This window comes from Thermomyces dupontii (genome assembly GCF_041956625.1).
Source record: "Thermomyces dupontii strain NRRL 2155 unplaced genomic scaffold VTN31scaffold_2, whole genome shotgun sequence".
Lineage (NCBI taxonomy): Eukaryota > Fungi > Ascomycota > Eurotiomycetes > Eurotiales > Trichocomaceae > Thermomyces > Thermomyces dupontii.
The window spans coordinates 2,687,757-2,705,500 of record NW_027192308.1 but is presented as its reverse complement, the minus strand read 5'-3'; the positions used below and the strand labels follow the sequence as shown (position 1 = coordinate 2,705,500).

At 52.4% G+C, this 17,744-nt stretch overlaps 8 protein-coding genes across 8 annotated transcripts; 4 read left to right on the top strand and 4 right to left on the bottom strand.

Annotated features, from left to right (window-relative positions):
- Window positions 1–38: 38 nt before the first annotated feature.
- Window positions 39–2,113, top strand: VTN31DRAFT_3369 (uncharacterized protein; the record flags this gene model as incomplete). Its single annotated transcript, XM_069403640.1, has 5 exons — window positions 39–328; window positions 404–810; window positions 872–897; window positions 955–1,387; window positions 1,446–2,113. The coding sequence occupies 5 exons, from the start codon at window positions 39–41 to the stop codon at window positions 2,111–2,113; spliced, it is 1,824 nt and encodes a 607-aa protein (XP_069262802.1).
- A 1,611-nt stretch (window positions 2,114–3,724) lies between these two features.
- On the bottom strand, window positions 3,725–4,254 carry VTN31DRAFT_3368 (uncharacterized protein; the record flags this gene model as incomplete). The annotated part of the gene is made up of 2 exons (XM_069403639.1): window positions 3,725–4,051; window positions 4,123–4,254. The coding sequence occupies 2 exons, from the start codon at window positions 4,252–4,254 to the stop codon at window positions 3,725–3,727; spliced, it is 459 nt and encodes a 152-aa protein (XP_069262801.1).
- A 916-nt stretch (window positions 4,255–5,170) lies between these two features.
- On the top strand, window positions 5,171–5,971 carry VTN31DRAFT_3367 (40S ribosomal protein uS15; the record flags this gene model as incomplete). The annotated part of the gene is made up of 4 exons (XM_069403638.1): window positions 5,171–5,372; window positions 5,440–5,472; window positions 5,679–5,725; window positions 5,798–5,971. 4 exons carry the CDS (start codon window positions 5,171–5,173, stop codon window positions 5,969–5,971), a joined length of 456 nt encoding a protein of 151 aa, XP_069262800.1.
- Window positions 5,972–6,190: 219 nt separating this feature from the next.
- On the bottom strand, window positions 6,191–8,719 carry VTN31DRAFT_3366 (uncharacterized protein; the record flags this gene model as incomplete). Its single annotated transcript, XM_069403637.1, has 2 exons — window positions 6,191–8,153; window positions 8,244–8,719. 2 exons carry the CDS (start codon window positions 8,717–8,719, stop codon window positions 6,191–6,193), a joined length of 2,439 nt encoding a protein of 812 aa, XP_069262799.1.
- A 500-nt stretch (window positions 8,720–9,219) lies between these two features.
- VTN31DRAFT_3365 (uncharacterized protein) lies at window positions 9,220–9,607 on the top strand (the record flags this gene model as incomplete). Its single annotated transcript, XM_069403636.1, has 2 exons — window positions 9,220–9,446; window positions 9,526–9,607. The coding sequence occupies 2 exons, from the start codon at window positions 9,220–9,222 to the stop codon at window positions 9,605–9,607; spliced, it is 309 nt and encodes a 102-aa protein (XP_069262798.1).
- Window positions 9,608–9,839: 232 nt separating this feature from the next.
- VTN31DRAFT_3364 (uncharacterized protein) lies at window positions 9,840–12,344 on the bottom strand (the record flags this gene model as incomplete). Its single annotated transcript, XM_069403635.1, has 1 exon — window positions 9,840–12,344. One exon carries the CDS (start codon window positions 12,342–12,344, stop codon window positions 9,840–9,842), a length of 2,505 nt encoding a protein of 834 aa, XP_069262797.1.
- A 254-nt stretch (window positions 12,345–12,598) lies between these two features.
- On the top strand, window positions 12,599–13,360 carry VTN31DRAFT_3363 (uncharacterized protein; the record flags this gene model as incomplete). The annotated part of the gene is made up of 3 exons (XM_069403634.1): window positions 12,599–12,658; window positions 12,720–12,763; window positions 12,826–13,360. 3 exons carry the CDS (start codon window positions 12,599–12,601, stop codon window positions 13,358–13,360), a joined length of 639 nt encoding a protein of 212 aa, XP_069262796.1.
- Window positions 13,361–14,111: 751 nt separating this feature from the next.
- On the bottom strand, window positions 14,112–16,231 carry VTN31DRAFT_3362 (uncharacterized protein; the record flags this gene model as incomplete). Its single annotated transcript, XM_069403633.1, has 8 exons — window positions 14,112–14,451; window positions 14,504–14,821; window positions 14,876–14,970; window positions 15,021–15,110; window positions 15,164–15,254; window positions 15,312–15,963; window positions 16,025–16,072; window positions 16,126–16,231. 8 exons carry the CDS (start codon window positions 16,229–16,231, stop codon window positions 14,112–14,114), a joined length of 1,740 nt encoding a protein of 579 aa, XP_069262795.1.
- Between the last annotated feature and the right edge of the window lie 1,513 nt (window positions 16,232–17,744).

Below are 17,744 nucleotides of genomic sequence, written 5' to 3'. Positions count from 1 at the left end.
TACCAGGGAGAGAAGCGAAGTGATTGAACCTTTTCACCATGGCTCCAAACAATCAATCCGTCCCCCCCGTCCCCATCCTTTCCGAAAACCGCCATTCCGGAGTCCCGGCAAACCTCGCCGACAAGGCTAATGCGGCCAAGGCACGAGTGTGGAAGAACAAGACCTTCTCGGGGATCACGCAGCGACAAGGCGAACTGCCGGTGTTGCCACCGGGCATCGAGCGACAGACGTTCAATACCGCTATCGATGAATTGAAGCGATTGCTTGGACCGGAACATGTCGTAATCAACGATAAGCCATTGGAGGATGGCTGGTACTTGGAGCATCCGTAAGAGCAACTGAACCTATTGAATTATACCTAGGCCAGACAAACCTCCTAACCCAACCCTTGAGGTATGCGTAGAAACACACATGATGCCTTTCACCTGTTTGATCCCAACGACACGGTCTCGTCGGCTGCAGTATACCCCGGATCCACCGAGGACGTCGTCACCATCGTCAAGTGGGCCAATCGCTACGAGATCCCGCTCTGGCCCATCTCGATGGGCCGCAACCTGGGCTACGGCGGAGCGGCACCGCGGGTTCGGGGCAGCATCGTTGTCGACCTGGGGAAGCGAATGAACAGGGTTCTCAACATTGATCCCGAGCAGTGCTCATGCCTGGTTGAGCCGGGCGTGTCGTACTACAAGCTCTACGAGGAGGTGAAGAAGTCGGGCTATCCGCTGATGATTGATCCTCCGGATCTGGGTGGTGGCTCCGTTTTGGGGAATGCTATCGATCGGGGAGTGGGATATACGCCGATGGGTGATCGTATGTACTCTACTGTCGAGAAACATGGTTTCGAATTTGCTAACGGATACCGTACTTTTAGATTTCGCAAATCACTGCGGATTGGAGGTGCGGCCCTGACCGGATTGGCGCATATTTGTTTTGGCTTTGACTGACGATGTCTAGGTTGTCACTCCCACTGGTGAAGTGATCAGAACCGGCATGGGCGCCTTGCCTGGTCAGAATGGCGCCGACAACCCGACATGGCAAGCCTTTCAGTACGGATACGGGCCGTACGTTGACGGCATCTTCTCACAGTCCAACTTTGGCATCGTTACCAAGATGGGCATGTGGCTGATGCCGGAGACGGAAAGCTTGACCTTCATGGTCACATTTCCGCGGGACGAAGACTTTGAGGATATCATCGAGATCATCCGCGGTTTAATGGTGAGGCGAATCATGGGCAACGTTCCGCAGCTGCGACACGTCATTCAGGAACTTGCTGTCACGGGGAAGAACAGGAAAGAATTCTACGACGGTCCGGGCCAGATGCCTCGGGATGTGATCCGGAAACATGCCTCAAAGATGCCGTGCGGTGACTGTGGTTGGGTATTCTACGGTATGAACAAGTCCATGCCCTCTCCACAAGCTATTGCGATCTCTAACGCAACGAGCAGGCTGCCTCTACGGCACACCTCGAGCGATCCAAGAAAACCTCGACGTTGTCAAATCCGAATTTAGCAAGATCCCCGGCGTCCGGTTCCTCTTCCCAAAGGATGTGCCCGAGGACCACTACCTGCATTCGCGCGCCCGAGTCTGCGCCGGTATCCCAGAACTCCGCGAGCTTGAGTGGCTGAACTGGAAGAACAACGGCTCGCACCTGTTCTTCTCGCCCATCTGCCCGACCAAGCGGGAGGACGCGCGCAAGGTCATCGACATTGCGATCCGTATCCACCGCGAGTATGGATTCGACCTGTTCCCAACGTTCTGCATCTCGCCACGCGAGATGCATCTCATCGTGAACATCGTCTACGACCGCAGCAGCCAGGACGAGAAGCGGCGAGCCATCGCTGCCATCCGAAAGATGATCGATGAGTGCGCGGAGGCCGGCTACGGAGAGTACCGCACCCACATCCTGCTAGCCGACCAGGTTATGCACACGTATTCCTGGAACGGCAAGTCCCTGCTGCGGTTCCATGAGCAGGTCAAGGACGCTCTGGATCCCAAGGGTATCCTGGCTCCTGGCCGGAATGGCATCTGGCCTCGCAAGTACCGCGGGAAGGGGTGGGAGTTGCTTGGAGATGGTCGGGAGACCTCGACACCAGAGGTTAAATCCAAACTGTAACACCACCATTGTTGCTGGAATTCTGTATGTAAATACTCCGTGCATACGTAGAGAAAATTGAGAACTTATCAACCTCTGAGCTCTCCCATGAGACCAACGGCAGCAGTATGAACTATTACTGTAGTACTTCTGTGGTTAGACTCATAGTCGGTGCATGGATATCAGGCAAGACATAATGGCAATACCAGTGTCACAGCCCCATAACAATTTTGATCGCTACTCCGTACTTGGTTTTGTATGTAGCAAAGACAGTCCGCCGTAGCCACCTGTTATGATGAGACGCCGCCGGCTAGGGGATCACCACCTACGCGGACATTGCGAACTTAATCAACTTTGGGCGGCGAAGGCATCTATTACAGTACCACGAACACAGCCCTTGAATGGACTTACATATGACACATCCAATGTACGAGCGGGGAATGTGACGGTGCTTCTGATCACTGAACTGTAGCCTCGTGATCATAAGACAGGAGAGATCGAGTGAAGATGCGATGCAGTACTATTCAACTGGCATTCGGCCTTCAAGGCTTCAGCTCTCCCCACCTTTCATGGAATATTGTGCGGGAATGCCCCATTGGTAGCAGTTAGACATCGACCGGAGTACTTGATAGTACCTGTCGTCGATAAACGCAGAACAGATAACTCTTCCTCGAGCCGCTCCCTTCGTCTGTCCCACAGGTAGGCACAAGGAGCCAGAAAGAGACATTGTTATGTACCTATGCGATTCGGCCTCTGAGAGGGGATCACCCGGCTCATATCCAGAATCAACATCCAAGGATTCAAGCCGTGGTTATTCAAAAAGGAATATGTGCCCCAAATGCCGCAGCAAGATGCCTCCAAATGGAGGAAGAGAGTAATGATCACAAGGGAGACGGAAGTTCCGGTTCCGGGCCTACTGTTCAATCTCAAGGCGTTGCTGTGGGCGCTTAATTCGCAACTCATTGAAAGTATACTCCGTACTAGGGTTTGTCTCCATGTGGGAAATAACAGATAGGTATCTCAATACCTCTATGTCACAAGGAGGAAGGGAAAGGTTGACGATTGGCATCACATTTGGCGCAATGAAGCTTGCTTGCGTATTAATGTAGGTTAACTATAGCATCTTGATGGTGGATTGGCCAGGACGCCAGGTACACAACCTTTTTCCCTTTCACAACATGAATGCGATTATTTTCATCCTCGAATTTCACTTACTAACCTTCTGACCCCAAAAAAGTCTTCATACAGCGATTCCATGGTACCATAATAGCCTTCCTTCCAGCAATTCTCAATGATACGCTGGAAAGGCAGTCCGCTCGTCGGTGGGAGATCGTGTGGCCCCGGCCAGCGTTCATCCTCATAATAATCGTAGTAGAAAACCTGCCATGCTGCGATAGAATAAATGATACATCCAAGGCCGAGTATGTCGATTCGAGAAAGTGGATCTCCCTCGCAGATCTCCTTCATGTCGTGTCCAATTTATGCATTTCAGCATTGCCAAAGTCAGAAACCTTTAGATTGCCATTCTGAACAAGGATATTGTTTGGTTTGACATCTCGATGGAGAATTTTGTGAGAATAGATGTACCAGAAAGCCTCCACCAGGGATTGAATCCATGCTGTGCGATTCGCCTCAGGGTGTTTCGTGAGTTTGGATATAGCGTTCCAAATCTCCCTGCTTTGCGTATTCCAGCTTTATCGCGCCGGTCGACTCATCATGGATACCCAAGTACGAAATGATCCCTTGGTGAGCTCCCAGACGTTCGTAGATCTCTCTTTCCTTGCTGATCATATCGCGAAACATTCGGTTGCGAGAATCGTCGTTCGGAATGAACTTTGGATATTTCACAATTGTTTCCTCATCGACTTTACAGATGATTCCAGAGAAACCGCTCGTCAGGTGTCCCTTTGGCACCTTTACGTACATGACGGAGTTCTTCAACTTTTCTGATGTCGCATTCTGTAGACATTGAATAATCGAGTTAGCAGTAGTGGTGACATATCTAGCATACGAACTATCTAGAAATATACTTCTTTGCATCCATCCCCGTGAAGGCTCGGCTTCACAGCTGTGAACAAGTTGATCCCCCGAATAAAATCGGTGATAAGAACCCAGAGCCATGGCCAGATGCGCCAGCGAAATGGGTTAGTAAAAGGTACCATGACGATTCCGGATGTCAAGGTACTTCGGTAGCCTTTATCACAAAGTGTTCTATCATAAACAAATTCGCAGTCGGAGTTTGAACAAATAAACTGAAGCCAAGAACAGATGGCGATTCCTCTGTACAAGTACACATGACCTCGACGGATTAGTCATCACCCCGGGTGCACTGCGAGGTACCTCCACCGTAGAGGAGTATTTAACCTAGAGGTACGTGAGAAATAGCTGCCTAGGTAGGTAGGTAGCCCTCAGGTTTAGCCTGATGTCAACCCTCACAGCGTGTTGCAATATAAGGACAAGAGAGCGTGAAGCCACTACGGAGTACATAGGTAGTTGTTCTGGACACAAATCATCGCAGCCACGAGCCTACAAACAACCCATCAGTAAACCAGTCAAAGCACAACCGACGTATTCGACAGGCAGGAAGACGGCAATCAGAAGTCCCATTGAGTTCATTGAGGCAGTTGACTGCCCCTGACACAAGAGGTACCAGAAATGATGAAAATGAGGTGTGTATCATCATGCAGTGCGATGCAAACGCGCGGGGACTGAGGAGAAATTGGAATGTACTGACCTTTGAATGTCTACGCATCCACGCGTACTGACATCTGGATAATCAAGATAATCAAGACCTATGAATGAATGACTCCATATCTCGAGTCCAAAAGCGCTTTGAAGAAATTGTACGAGCAGAGCTTCGGCTGAGATACTCCGTAGACGATAAAAAAAATAAGCGACATAGGTCACGTGATCCACACTACACCCACTCACCGCCCAGCTTTTCCTTCACCGGCGGAAAATACTTCGACAAAACGCCGTGAGATTTTCATTTCTGCCCTCAGCAAGTCGACAACTTCACCAGACCCAGCTTCAATTTCTTAACGCCGCCAATCTCACCTCGAGAGCGAACTCGCCAAGATGGGTCGTCTTCACGGCAAGGGCAAGGGTATCTCGTCGTCCGCGATCCCCTACTCGCGGCAGCCTCCGGCCTGGCTCAAGACCACTCCGGAGCAGGTTGTTGACCAGGTCTGCAAGCTCGCCCGTAAGGGTGCGACGCCCTCGCAGATTGGTGTCATCCTGCGTGATAGCCACGGCATTGCTCAGGTGAAGGTCGTTACTGGTATGTTTTCCATCAGCCTAATAGACGTTACGTGTATGTGGTCCGTTGCTAATGCATCCGATTACAGGCAACAAGATCCTACGGATTCTCAAGTCGAACGGTACGGAATGCGCTTCATCGTCGATGCTTGTGGCAGGATGAATGGCTGGGAACGGGTCAACTGGTGATCCATAATCTCATTCTTAGCCTGGACTTCCTGTCACGAAAAAGGGCGAAGGCAGCAATTACCATTGCGCCTCCGCAATCAACCATATGCCTCTGCTTGGTCAAAATCAACGGCTGACAGAGAGATGAGAAATACAATAGGCCTCGCTCCTGAGATCCCCGAGGACCTGTACTTCCTGATCAAGAAGGTAATTCATATCAGTCCAGTTGGATGTTGGGTTGGCATTCGTTCTTTGGCTAACGATGTTGTTTACCTGTAGGCGGTGTCCGTCCGCAAGCACCTCGAGCGTAACCGCAAGGACAAGGACGCCAAGTTCCGCCTTATTCTGATCGAGTCCCGCATCCACCGTCTGTCTCGCTACTACAAGACCGTCGGTGTCCTTCCCCCGACCTGGCGATACGAGAGCGCCACCGCCAGCACCCTGGTTGCTTAAATTCATGCTGGAGACCCCTGTATTTGGCATTGTCAAAACGGGATGGGTTGGAACGTTCATGTGGGCCTAGGTTCATGTGCAATTCTAGAAATGACAATGAATCAGATGTCCATCTAAACGGTGCCGAAAATCGATGATACCATTTCTTGTTCCAAGAAGTAGAGGTGTATTCACATTCATCCGCTGTAGATTTGTCATAACTCGAAGATGCAACACAATCTATACGTCTACGTAACGGACCTCTTTAGCAACGGCATAACATAGCTCAACCCTAAGCCCCGCCCCCAGGAGTACATGAATCCAAAGCCGCTGCGCATCGCTCAACCGATCATTCTCCGATTTAACCTCCACAAACATCACCTCCTTCCTCTCCGGATGCCAGAGGAACAGGTCTGGAACCCCACTCCCACGTTGCTGGTACTCTTGCGCCAGCACTTTGCACACCGTCGCCAACGCGTTGCCGTCGAAACAGGACACAATCTCCAGCAAGTCCGATAGCGGGAACGACCAGTCGATGCCCACGATGCAGGTCTGCCGGTCGGCCTCGCGCGCGTGCACCTCACGGATGATCTGTTCCGCGCCGCCGTTGGCAATCTGCACCAGCCGGTGGTTGATCTCGGACGCGCGCGTCGGGTAGAACGCGTCGGTGTGCAGGTCGAGGGGACATGTCTGGAAAGGCGTCTGGAAGACGTTGGGCACGTATGTGAAGAGGATGTCATGGAAGAGGTAGCCGAACAGCGTCCGGAGAAGGCCACTCTCGGAATGATAGCCTTTCCAGCCGTGATGGCGCTGGTACCACCGGAGACACATGGTCTCTACTCGACATCCGGAACCTTTCTCCGCGTCGTCACGTTCGTCGAGCCACATGGTGGGCTTCCCTCGCTTCGTTACCGAGGTTGGGGTTTCCTCGCTCGTTTTGACCCAGCTATCCAGACCGTTCCGCTCCTCAAGACGTATGCCCTCGACAGTGCGTTCTGCGGGCTTCGCCAGCAGCACATGCCCAAAGTCATGTTGCTCACGCTTGACCACTCGGAGGGACTTTTCGAGCTTCATGATCCGCTTCTGGAGATCATAGTGGTACACAATATGGCAGTCGGGATCTTGGAGGCCGCGCTCGCAGGTTTCCAGTGCGATGCGCTTCCAGTGTTTTCGCAATGCGTCGTCCCGGCGCCCGTCTGGCGAAGCCACGGACCACATGTAGTGCTCCTCCAGCAGGGCCTTGCGCTGGTACCACGCACCGCGTCGAGCCGGGTGGAAGAGACGCTGGTCCAGCAACTCCGTCAACAATTCGTATTCTCTTTTGTACTCTTTGAATCGAGCCAGTGCCTGCAGGCCTTTGTGAATAATTCGCGTGTAAACCCACGCTGGGGAGAAGCGTCGAAGGTAGGCTCCCTCGCCGCTGACATAGACGCTGTCTTCCTTGTGCTGCTCCTGCTGGAGCAACGCTCGCCATCTGGGATAAACCTTTTCACTCAGTTCCTTGATCTTCTGAAATCGTTCATCGGCTGGCATGCCATTGGACTCGAGGAAGTTATCGACCTGGAACTGCGTCCGTATCGCAGCCTCAAATTCCAGAAGTATCTCCCGTGAAGGAAAGATGGAGGCTGATCTAGACACTATGTACTGCGGAAAATTCCTGCGTGCAATTTTAGCCAGGATGATCGTCGTGAGTGACTTTTCCGTCCACTCAGTCGAGCGATAATACACCAAGTGTACACGTTCAAACAGCCTCAGCGGAGCAGGCGTTAGCCTGATGCAATCTCCTGTCTGACTGAGAATCTTTTGCAGAAAGTAATCGTCTCTATTGCTCTTATCTTTGAGTCCTGTCTGGGTACGGCTCGCCTGATGCAGAGCATTGACCAGGTCCTGCTTGTTTCTGCCCTGCACTTTGGCCTCCTTGGCAAGGGCTTTGAGCTCGTCAAGAAGAAGTAGAGATGCCGCCTCTTCCACGGTTCGCAGCTCTTCTGTTCCTTCCGCAAATCTGAACGACTCACCGAGAGTCCAATCTTCTGGGGTCTCTAATTCCGCCGGGTTCTCACTGGGAGCTGTACTCGGACGAGGCAGATCGCGGACCTCGCGAAGGTCAGCAATCGCTTGAGACATGTCGCTGATATCCGTGTGATATCCGAGTTTATTGACGCGATGCCACGCGGACGTCTTGCGCAAAAACAGCCGAACATATCTACAATCCAAAAAAAAAAAAAAAAAAAAAAACCAAACCCCAGATCATCAATACAGTTCATTTGCTCGGGTTCGGATCAAGGATACATACAAATACTGAGCCTCATAACTCAGACCTTGCCATTGCCTGAAAACTTCCCGTTCATGCTCGTCAAACAAATGAGCCTCCTCGTTGAGAACAGTCTCCAGCGCAAGATTGAATGCATCTACATAGATAGAGTTCCGCCCTTTTTGCCACTTGCGCTCATGGAGCCGCTGCTCGAGACTCAGCTCTTCAGTTTGCGACGCACGGGAGGCCTCGTATTCTTCGATTGCCTCTTTGTCGGTTCTGACTGGAGGTAAGATGGCCTCCAGCTCCGTCTGACTTCCAGAGGGAAGGCCATCATCCTGCCCAATCTTCGAATCACCAACGACTTCCAACAATGCGTCCCCTGATTCATGCTCACTGCTCCCGGTCTTGCTCGGCGAGCTGTCTCGAGTGACCGATGTGCCTTTGACGTCGCTGTCAAACCGCTTGATACGCTTCGCTGAAGGTCGCTGGGTGTCAAAGAAGTCGAGAAGAGACATACTGGCTGGTATGATGCCAGACAAACCAAGACGCGCCTATTCCAGACAGCATGGCAGGTTAGGGATCACTGTCCGCGAGTTCGGCAGGACAACCACGTGTGAACGGTGCTGTTGCCTGGGCGCGGTCAGACGTGTTAAGTGCGACACGTGGTCACGTGAGAATGATCTGAACTAATCTAGCTTAGTAAGCACCCTTATCGTCACGTGTCACTCCTCAGGACGCGATCCAGCTCGAGCCTCGCTCTTGATCAGAGCTAACGCTTATGTAGATATCAAACCAGTATAATTCACAGAATCGCTGAAGTGCGGGCAAGCCCTTCGGAAATTGACTTGCGGGACGCGTACCCGAATGGCTTAAGAGCGTGAAAATCACTGACAAAGAGCTCAATCAACATCTACGAAGTTCTTCTACCCACACCTTCAGATCTGGAGTTTTCTTCAATTGAGACGTCTGCCAACACAGAACGGTTCCTTGCTCGTCTCGCCGCTACTTACCAGCCATGAGCTCCGACGCAACCCCCATCAGCACACAACCGCAGCCGCAGCCGCAACCGCAACCGGACTTGAACCGCAGCACGCCGAATCCTCAGGTCGGAGAGCAGCAACAGACGTCACAACAACAGCAACAACAGACACTCGTGGCCGGTGGTGCGCCGGCGCGTGTGTACATGAACGAGAAGATCGTGCCGTATTTGTTGGAGGGGATGAAAGCGGTGGCGAAGGAACAGTTACGTTTTTTTTTTTTTTTTTTTCGTGGTTTTTTGCCTTTGTTGGAGAAATTACTGAGCGGATTTCTGTTGTTCCAGGCCGTCGAATCCTCTCCGTGTTCTGGGCGAGTTTCTGATTCAAAAAAGTAATGAGGTCGAGTCGCGGGGAAATCAGTCATGATCGTTACTCGAGAGTGAGGTGGATGACGAGAGATGCAAGGAACGTAGAAATCAGTCATGGGAAATGGATATGGCGTTCTTCAGGATGTACACAACCTGGGAAGTGAGTTCATTGAAATATTTCGGCGGCATTCTGGCATTATGTACTGTACACTTGTATGTGGGACATGCATACATGATTTCGTCAAAACATGCTCCGTAACTCCAGGAAGTGGACGAATGAATGACAATAATCATTCCAGCAAACCCGTTGCCAACGCCTCCAAGTCCTCCAGGGTATTGACCTCCCGCGGCTCTTCCGCGCCATGTTTCTGGTGGCTGTGTTTGGCTCGTTTCTTCTTTCGACTGGACTCTTCGTCGTCCTCATTTTCTGAAGAGCTGTCTTCGAACCACTTCCTCGTACGGGGTTTCGAAGATTTCGCCTCCTCCTCCTCCTCTTCTTCGCTGCTCGCATCGGACAAGGCCTCGTCTTGCTCGTCCATGTCCTCTGACCCTTCTTCTTCTTCCCCTTCCTCCACCTCCTCCTCCTCCGGAGGCGCAAGCACAGCCACCTGCCGCGTCCCGGCCATGGCTTCCCTTTCTGCGCGCTCCCGTGCCTTGCGCTTCGCCCGCTTTTCTCTGCGCTTCTCCCGAGCCAATTCCTTATCCTCAATATCAGCCTGCCGTGTGCGCTCGGCCTCGGCCTCGATGAACTTGGCACGCTGCTCTTGCGCGTCGCCGGCCTGTCGGAATTTCTCTTCATCCTCCAGTTCGTAGATCTCATGAGGGTTGCCCTCGTCGTCGTAGATAAGCTTCTTCCCCTTGCCTTTGTACTTGAGAAGCTTTTTCTTTGATTTCAACATCTTCTCGCGCCGTTTGGAGTCGATGAGGAGAGCTTCTTTTGCACCGTCAATGTGAATGACTTTGACACCGGGCCTCAACCCGGCCTCAGATTCTGCGCCAGATTCACCGGCAAGGTTCTCATCGCCGGCCTCGTAGCGCCGCTTGACCGACAGGAACTCATCATCCTCGTCCGCGTCCGCAGTAGCAGGATCGCCGTTGGCCGCCATGCTCGTGCCTTCGTCATTGATAAGCTTCGAGTAGTGGTCTGCCAGCACATCCTGGTTTCGACGTTCAAACATTCGATCGTACTTCGTCCGGACTTCGCCCTTCTTCTTTTTCTTTCCTTCACTCTCTTCATCGGAGTCTTCTTCACTAGCAAGTTTCGCTAACGCGCGCGGCTTGTTCTTCTCCGCTTTGGCGTCTGCTCCCTTGATGAACTTGATGCGAGGAGCACCGGGGAGTCCCAAGCTTGCAGCGAATTCCTCCAGCGGTAGTTCCTTGATCTTGAAGACTTCCTTGTCTTTCTGCAGGTAAATAGATTTGACGTAGGATATAAAGGCCCTCTGGCCCAGATACTTGAGTTCTGGGTCTTTGAAACACATTTTCTGCAGCTTGTCCTTGATACTCTGTTGCTTCTTTGCTCGCACATTAACCCGCTCGATTGGCACTTTCTTTTGTTCGAGCCGCTTGAGCATGCCCTCCTCTTCCGAGGGATCTAGGAACAGAACTGCCCGACCGTTTCGCTCATATCGCGCAGTTCGCCCTACACGGTGGATATAGGTATCAGCATCCTCGGGGCAATCCAATTGGATGACCCAGTCCACGGCCGGGAAGTCCAAGCCGCGGGCAGCCACATCGGTGGCAAACAAAACAGCATACTTGGAGCGCGAGAACCGCGTTGTAATATCCAGTCGGCCTCCTTGCTTCTGGCGGCCATGAAGATGAAGAAGCGGGACGCCAGGCTGCAGGTGCCGAAACGACTCGTACACAAAGCGTACCTGCTTTCCGGACGAGAGAAAGACAATTGTTTTCGCTTTGAGGTTGCTTCGAATGAAGCTCCACAGTGTATTCAGCTTCTCTGGCAGCGGCGTGATGACGTAGTGCTGCTGCAGGGTTGACGGGGTCGCAGTAGGGGCTGCCTCATGCACAGAGATGTACTCGGGATCCTGAAGACTCAACCGTGCCAGATCTGACACCTTTTTCGTCTGCGTGGCACTAAACAACATTGTTTGCCGTGTCTTGGGCAAATGCTCAACAATGGCGTCGACGGTTTGCTGGAACCCAAGGTCCATGATTCGGTCCGCTTCATCAAGGACCAGCATTTGCAGATTGTAAACGTCCAGCTCGGCCGTCTGGTCCAGATGCTGCAGCATCCGGCCGGGAGTGCACACGAGGATATTCATCCGTCCCAACCGCTCCCGCTCTTCCTGCAGACTCTTTCCTCCGATGACCAGCCCGGCGGAGAAGGTATGATACCGACCAATTTTGCGCAGGACCTCAAAGATCTGGATGGCCAATTCGCGAGTCGGCGAGAGAATCAGCGCGCCTAAACCATCATATTCTGTCCATTGTTTTCGATATAGATTCTCCAGGACCGGAACAAGGAACGCCAACGTTTTCCCACTACCCGTCTTTGCTGCACCGAGAATGTCTCGCCCCTGGAGTGCATATGGAATCGCACGAGATTGAATGTCGGTCAGCGTCTTGTAATGCGATGCCGAGAGACCATTTGCCGTCGGTTCGGAGAGAGGGAGTTCCGAGAAAGATTCGAGTCGGGCTTTAGGATCAAGCTCTTGCACTCGCTGGTTGAGGGAAGAAAGCTGCTCCTCATTGCGTTTGCGTTTGAGTAATCGTTTACTCATCAAGGGCTTCTTAGGGGCCGATTTGGCCTTTTTTGATGCCTTCGCCGGAGCCATGGTCGATACCACATGCCTGAAATACTGGCTGTTCGACCTTCTCGATATCGTTCTGGTCGAGGTTTTTCCTGAAATTATTCGCTTAGTCATCATGTCGATAAGATAAGATAAGAACGATAAGCAGGTTAGGGCAACTTGGCTGGCGGAGAAAGGTAGCTTCTCGTCTCTTGTCCAAGCAGAACACCGCACCCTCTACCAGCACTGGTTTCGCTGTCAGATATCCCAAAGGTAGTTGGCAGCTGTTCGTCTCGGAAATGGCTGACGATACAGACGCGCTCAATGTCCTAGAACAGGAAGCAAAGGAGTTCGACAAGGCACGTGCCACTCACCTCCCTGAGATCATCGTCCCATTCCATGCTGACGTACATCCAACAGGATGCAGAGATCGATCGGATTCGAAAGGCATTCCCATTGGATGCGTGAGTTTTTCCCCAAAGTCCTCAGATGTATCACGGCTTCGAAACTAAACCGCATCCATCAGCTATGCGGTCCTTGATCTCCAGCCAGGCGTCCCCGAATCCGACATCAAGGCTCAATACCGCAAAAAATCCCTGTTGATCCATCCTGACAAGACCAAGAACCCCTTAGCGCCGGACGCCTTTGACCGACTCAAGAAAGCATATGCGACCCTGCTGGATGAGAAGCAACGGACCCATCTCGATGAGTGCATAGCCGATGCGCGCCGACTTCTCATTCGTGAGCATAAGTACACCCTTGACTCGCCCGAACTCAAAACGGAAGAGTTCAAGGTGGAGTGGCGGAAGAAAACGGTCGAAGTGCTTCTCGAGGAGGAAGCTCGCAAGCGACGGCAGATGAAGGCCCGCATGCAAGAGGAAGGTCGCGAAAAGAGAAAAGAGGAAGAGGAGGCGGAGGCGCGCAAGCGCAAACGGGAAGCGGAAAAGGCATGGGAGGAGACACGAGAGGAACGGATTGATAGTTGGCGACAATGGCAGAAAGCTCAGCAGAAGAAGGAGGAAGGCGGGAAAAAGAAGAAAAAGATGAAGGTCCTTGGTTAATAATACTGGACACGGCACGCAGGGAGCCTCGAAACTGGCAGTACCTGCTTGGGAAGATGGCGTTTATGGGCAAGGAATGAGGATGAAAGGCATATTCTTCGGGTTTGATGATTGATGATGTGCACCGGAATCTTGCTGCTTGTGTGAGCAACTTGAATCCTGGACGAGATTGATGATGCGTATATTTCCGGATCATCGTTTTGCCTGGAGACCATGTGCCGTTAGAGATGGACCTTGACGTTGTTGCTCTAGCTGGCGGTTCTTTTCTAGACTACGTATAAAGTTGTAATGGGATCAAAAATCAATCACGAGCATAACATTCGGCATATGGATTTGGTAAAAGGCAGAGAAAACACACAAAAAGAAGACAAGATCACTACCTCCCCGCTATTTTTGGTCATTTTCGACTTTATTCCCGCCATAACAGAAGAGCAATCTGAAGCATGCCGGCACGAACCCACTGAAACCTGGAAAGAATCACGAGTATCGAGCATCGATGCATTGTCAGCGAACCGGCCGATAACGGGAGCTATTCTCGTCCGGCCATTAAAGCTGCATCTGTAACGACCATGCAATGGATCGAGCAAAGAACTCAAAAGTAGCATAGGGTAGAAACCATGGAGTAGAAAAAGCACATGTCGAAGGACGACAATGTGACCATATGCCGAAACTCTCGAAAAACGAAGTCCACTAGACGTTGCAGGCGGAGAGGATCCGTGATGCCATGTTTCCCTTGTGCCATCGCGACAGTCTAGACCAAGGACTTGGGGGAAGCGGTGGCCACCTCCCTGCGCGATGCGACCGGCGACACGGAGCTGGCCTTCATGCCCTCCTTCTTCGGACTGGGGGTGCGTGCTTCATCCGAAGCCGGGGGAATCACAGTCTTGGAAAGCACAACGGTTTGATGGTTCTCAGCAGTGGGGGGACGATTCTCAGAAACAGGCTGGTGGTTGTTTGCTGTGATACTTGGGCCTGCTGACACATGACGACCCCGAAGGCCGGGAGTGTTCTCAAGGCTCGAGAGCGGAGCTCGAGACGGCCACGAGTTCATCGCACGACGAGCCCCATTGTTGTTCTTGATCAGTGGAAGACTGCGAAGACGTTAGCAGACGACGAGGGCAGAGGAAGGATCAGGGAGCGTACGAAGGCGAGATCGTCGTCGCGGGAGTCCAAACTGGACCCGGCCCCATTGGAGAATGGTAAGACAAAGGCGACGTGGGGCTTGCCTGAGAGAGTCCCTGGGCAAGTCGGGAGGTCGCCGGAGACGGGGTAGAACCTTGGACAACTTCAACAGAGTAGTTATACTCTCCGGCACGGTACGCACGTCTCTCATTCGATTGCTGCTTGAGCAACTTCTGGGCTTTGGTGTCCGCAAAGCGCAGCAGTAACTTGACACCATCCTTGCCTGGAACGTTATGGAAACGTTCCAAGACTTCCTCGGCAATCTCGCGTGTTTCAAAGCTGTCATGTAGAAGTCAGCGAGAGACAAGTGGCAGCTGGAGGGAATGTGCTTACCGGGCAAAGCCAACTTCTTTGCTCACGCCGGTCTTTTCGTCCCTACTGATTTTCTCCGATACCACGCGATATGGCTCAAAGTGTCGGCGGAGGTCCTGTGCGGGTAAGTGCCAAAGTCAAATTGATCTATCCAGAAAATACATACCGCCTCAGTCCAATGCATAGGCACATTGGTGCAGTAAATGTTGGTCGAGGTACGATCCTCGAGATCCTTCAGGCGAGAGTTCCGTGATTTCTGTTCCTTGTCAGCAAAAGCCAGAGCGAGGAAATCATCCTTGATCAGCATACCTGAGCATACGAAGCTTGGTATCCGAGATAATAGAAGCCACGAATGCAGTTTTCGCACGAGTCAAAGTTGTAGTACTGCACAAATCCGAAGCTGTAGACCCCGTTAGTTCCTTCGAGCCAATGACAAGCAATGTCAGAAGTAGCCTACCCTTTGCAGAGCCCGGTCTCGAGATCGACGATCGCTTTGCAGCGTTCGATCTCTCCGAAGCGCGCTGCGTAGCCATGCAACATCTCATCAGTGGTTTCGGGCAGAAAACCGCGGATGTAGACATTCGTGATGCCTTCACGGTTCTCCAGGCATTTGGCCAAGGTCAGGTCCGAGGAGTTAGTCCACATCGCCGGAACCGCGCGAGGAATGGCGGGTTCCTGCTGGGTCAGAGCCTCCATGTCCTGAAGGATGTACCCGTTCGGCGTCTTCATCACCTGCCACTGCAGGCAAGGTTGCTGGAGGTGGACGCCTGGGATCATCGAATGGTACGTGGCACGGTCACCTGCGTTCGGGTAGTGGTTATGGTTATTGGCCGGATAGTCGTTCATTCCCGGCTTGACGTCCTCAACCGGGGCCCACGGCGGAGTCGAATAAGGGAGACCGGCACTGTGAGAACCAGGAGCACCCCAGGGAAGATGAGGGTAGTTAACGGGAGCGATGGCAGCACCTCCGACGAACCCGGGGTAGTAGACCTGCGGCTGAACTGGGTAGGAAGGCAGATGTCTCTCATGAGGAGCCATCTGGCGTTGGCCGAAATTCGCGGATGGAACACCATTCAGCATGCCACTCATTGGGGGAGCGCCTAAGAGAGCTACGAGCAAAAGTCAGATCATGGTTAGACGGACATACTCCCAGCTGTGCGTCGGACTTACGCAGGCGTTGCTGAAGCGTCAACTTCCCGTTCTGTGGGACATAAGAAGCTGGAAGGTACGTTAGTCGATGCTGTCTATCAACCACAAGGCGGGCAGCCCACCTTGGTCATACGCCGCACGCGGGATCTCTTTGCCCTTGTCGGCCTGGGGCTTCTGAGACTTCTGATCGTTGTCCGCAGCAGAAGCTGGCTGCGTGGGTGCAGTCATCTTTAAGACCTACCGTCTGGTCAGCAGCGGTCCGGCGTTTCGAAGGCGAGACAGAGAATGAAAGACTTGCCCTTCAGATGCTGGACGAGAGGAATGAAGCGAAGGAATACGGATTGTTGTCTACGAGTCCTCTCCGCGTCTCCGGCCACAGACAGCTTGCGAGAGAGGCTGGGCCACACGAGAGCAGCGGACCGAGCAAAGAGCAAAAAACGAACGGACAAACGATAAAAGGAGATGGGGATAAGAGAAGGAACTGGGAAGGGTAGAAAGACTGTAAGAGGGATGCTTGAGAGGAAACGGTCGAGTAAGTAGAGCAGATGGATGAAGAAAGAAGAAGAAAAAGTGCGAGCAGAAGAGCAGAGGGAGGGAGAGGAAGGGCAATTTATAGTCGCCGGGGGGAAGGAACCAGCTGCCGACTTTGAATAGAAGGAAGTCGCCAGTGACTGGGAGATTGAATGAGGGAGTACAACTCTCTGTAAGAACCACGGGACCGGGTCAGAAGAAACCCTCGTCAAGGGTCCCGAGGAAAGAACGACCGGGGCCACGAAAGGCGCCTTCCAAACATGTCCTATTCGGCGCCAGAGGCCATCCAGAGTCCGTCCGAAGGTGAGCAGATGAAGCAGGTCTGAAGAAGGAAGTATTGTATGAAGTTCTGAGCAAGAAGACCACTGCTCTAGAGCTACTTCAGATGGCAGAGAGACGATTATCAGGTCGGGTTGAGGTGAGGTGTCCAGCCGCCAGGTTTGCCAACTGATGAGATGCATGTGAATCGCACAGCATCTTTGTATCGCGGCACCGAACAATGCACCTCTCGGCGCGTTGCTCGTGGCCGTTGGATGATCCCAAAGAGCTGATCTCAGCCTCATGATTCATCATGTAAGGTGACTGATGCTTGAGCTCTGCAGTCCCTTGACACCAGAAATAGGAATGTCCATTAACCGTGCCCTGGGCATGTGGACAGGTAGAACCATTTGCTGCAGCAGAGTCTGTGAGATCTCTGACTTGGCAGTTCTAGCATGATTAGCAGAGGCTCTCTACCACCGCTAGAGCATCTCACCTCATTGCATTCCAAACAGTACTTACTCGTGCTCTTATCGTGCCATTCCGGTGTGCGTTTGATTGAGGCAATTGCCACAAGTTGTTGTGCTCTTTCTTAGTCGCCTCCTATGCACATCATCATTGGCAGGGTGAAGGAAAAGGCTGCAAGTTCTACTCCGTACTAGCAGGCCTAATCTTTCAGAGAATTGCAAACTGTGATAGAACATGTGCGTGAAGATCTGAGGATTCCTCTTGGCCAGGGACATTCGGATGGATTTCCCCTGCAGCTTGCACCAATCGGATCATTGCCGGTCAAGGACCAGTGGAGAGCTCTTCGGATAATCTTTCTTGCGAAGCCCGTGCCTGACGATTGTTTGAGTGGTGCGGTGCGACCCATTCGTTGTGACTGCTGAGCAGATGGTGTCTGCAAGTGCATGTGTTGAACATGGCCGCAGGAACAGTCAATACTGTGTAT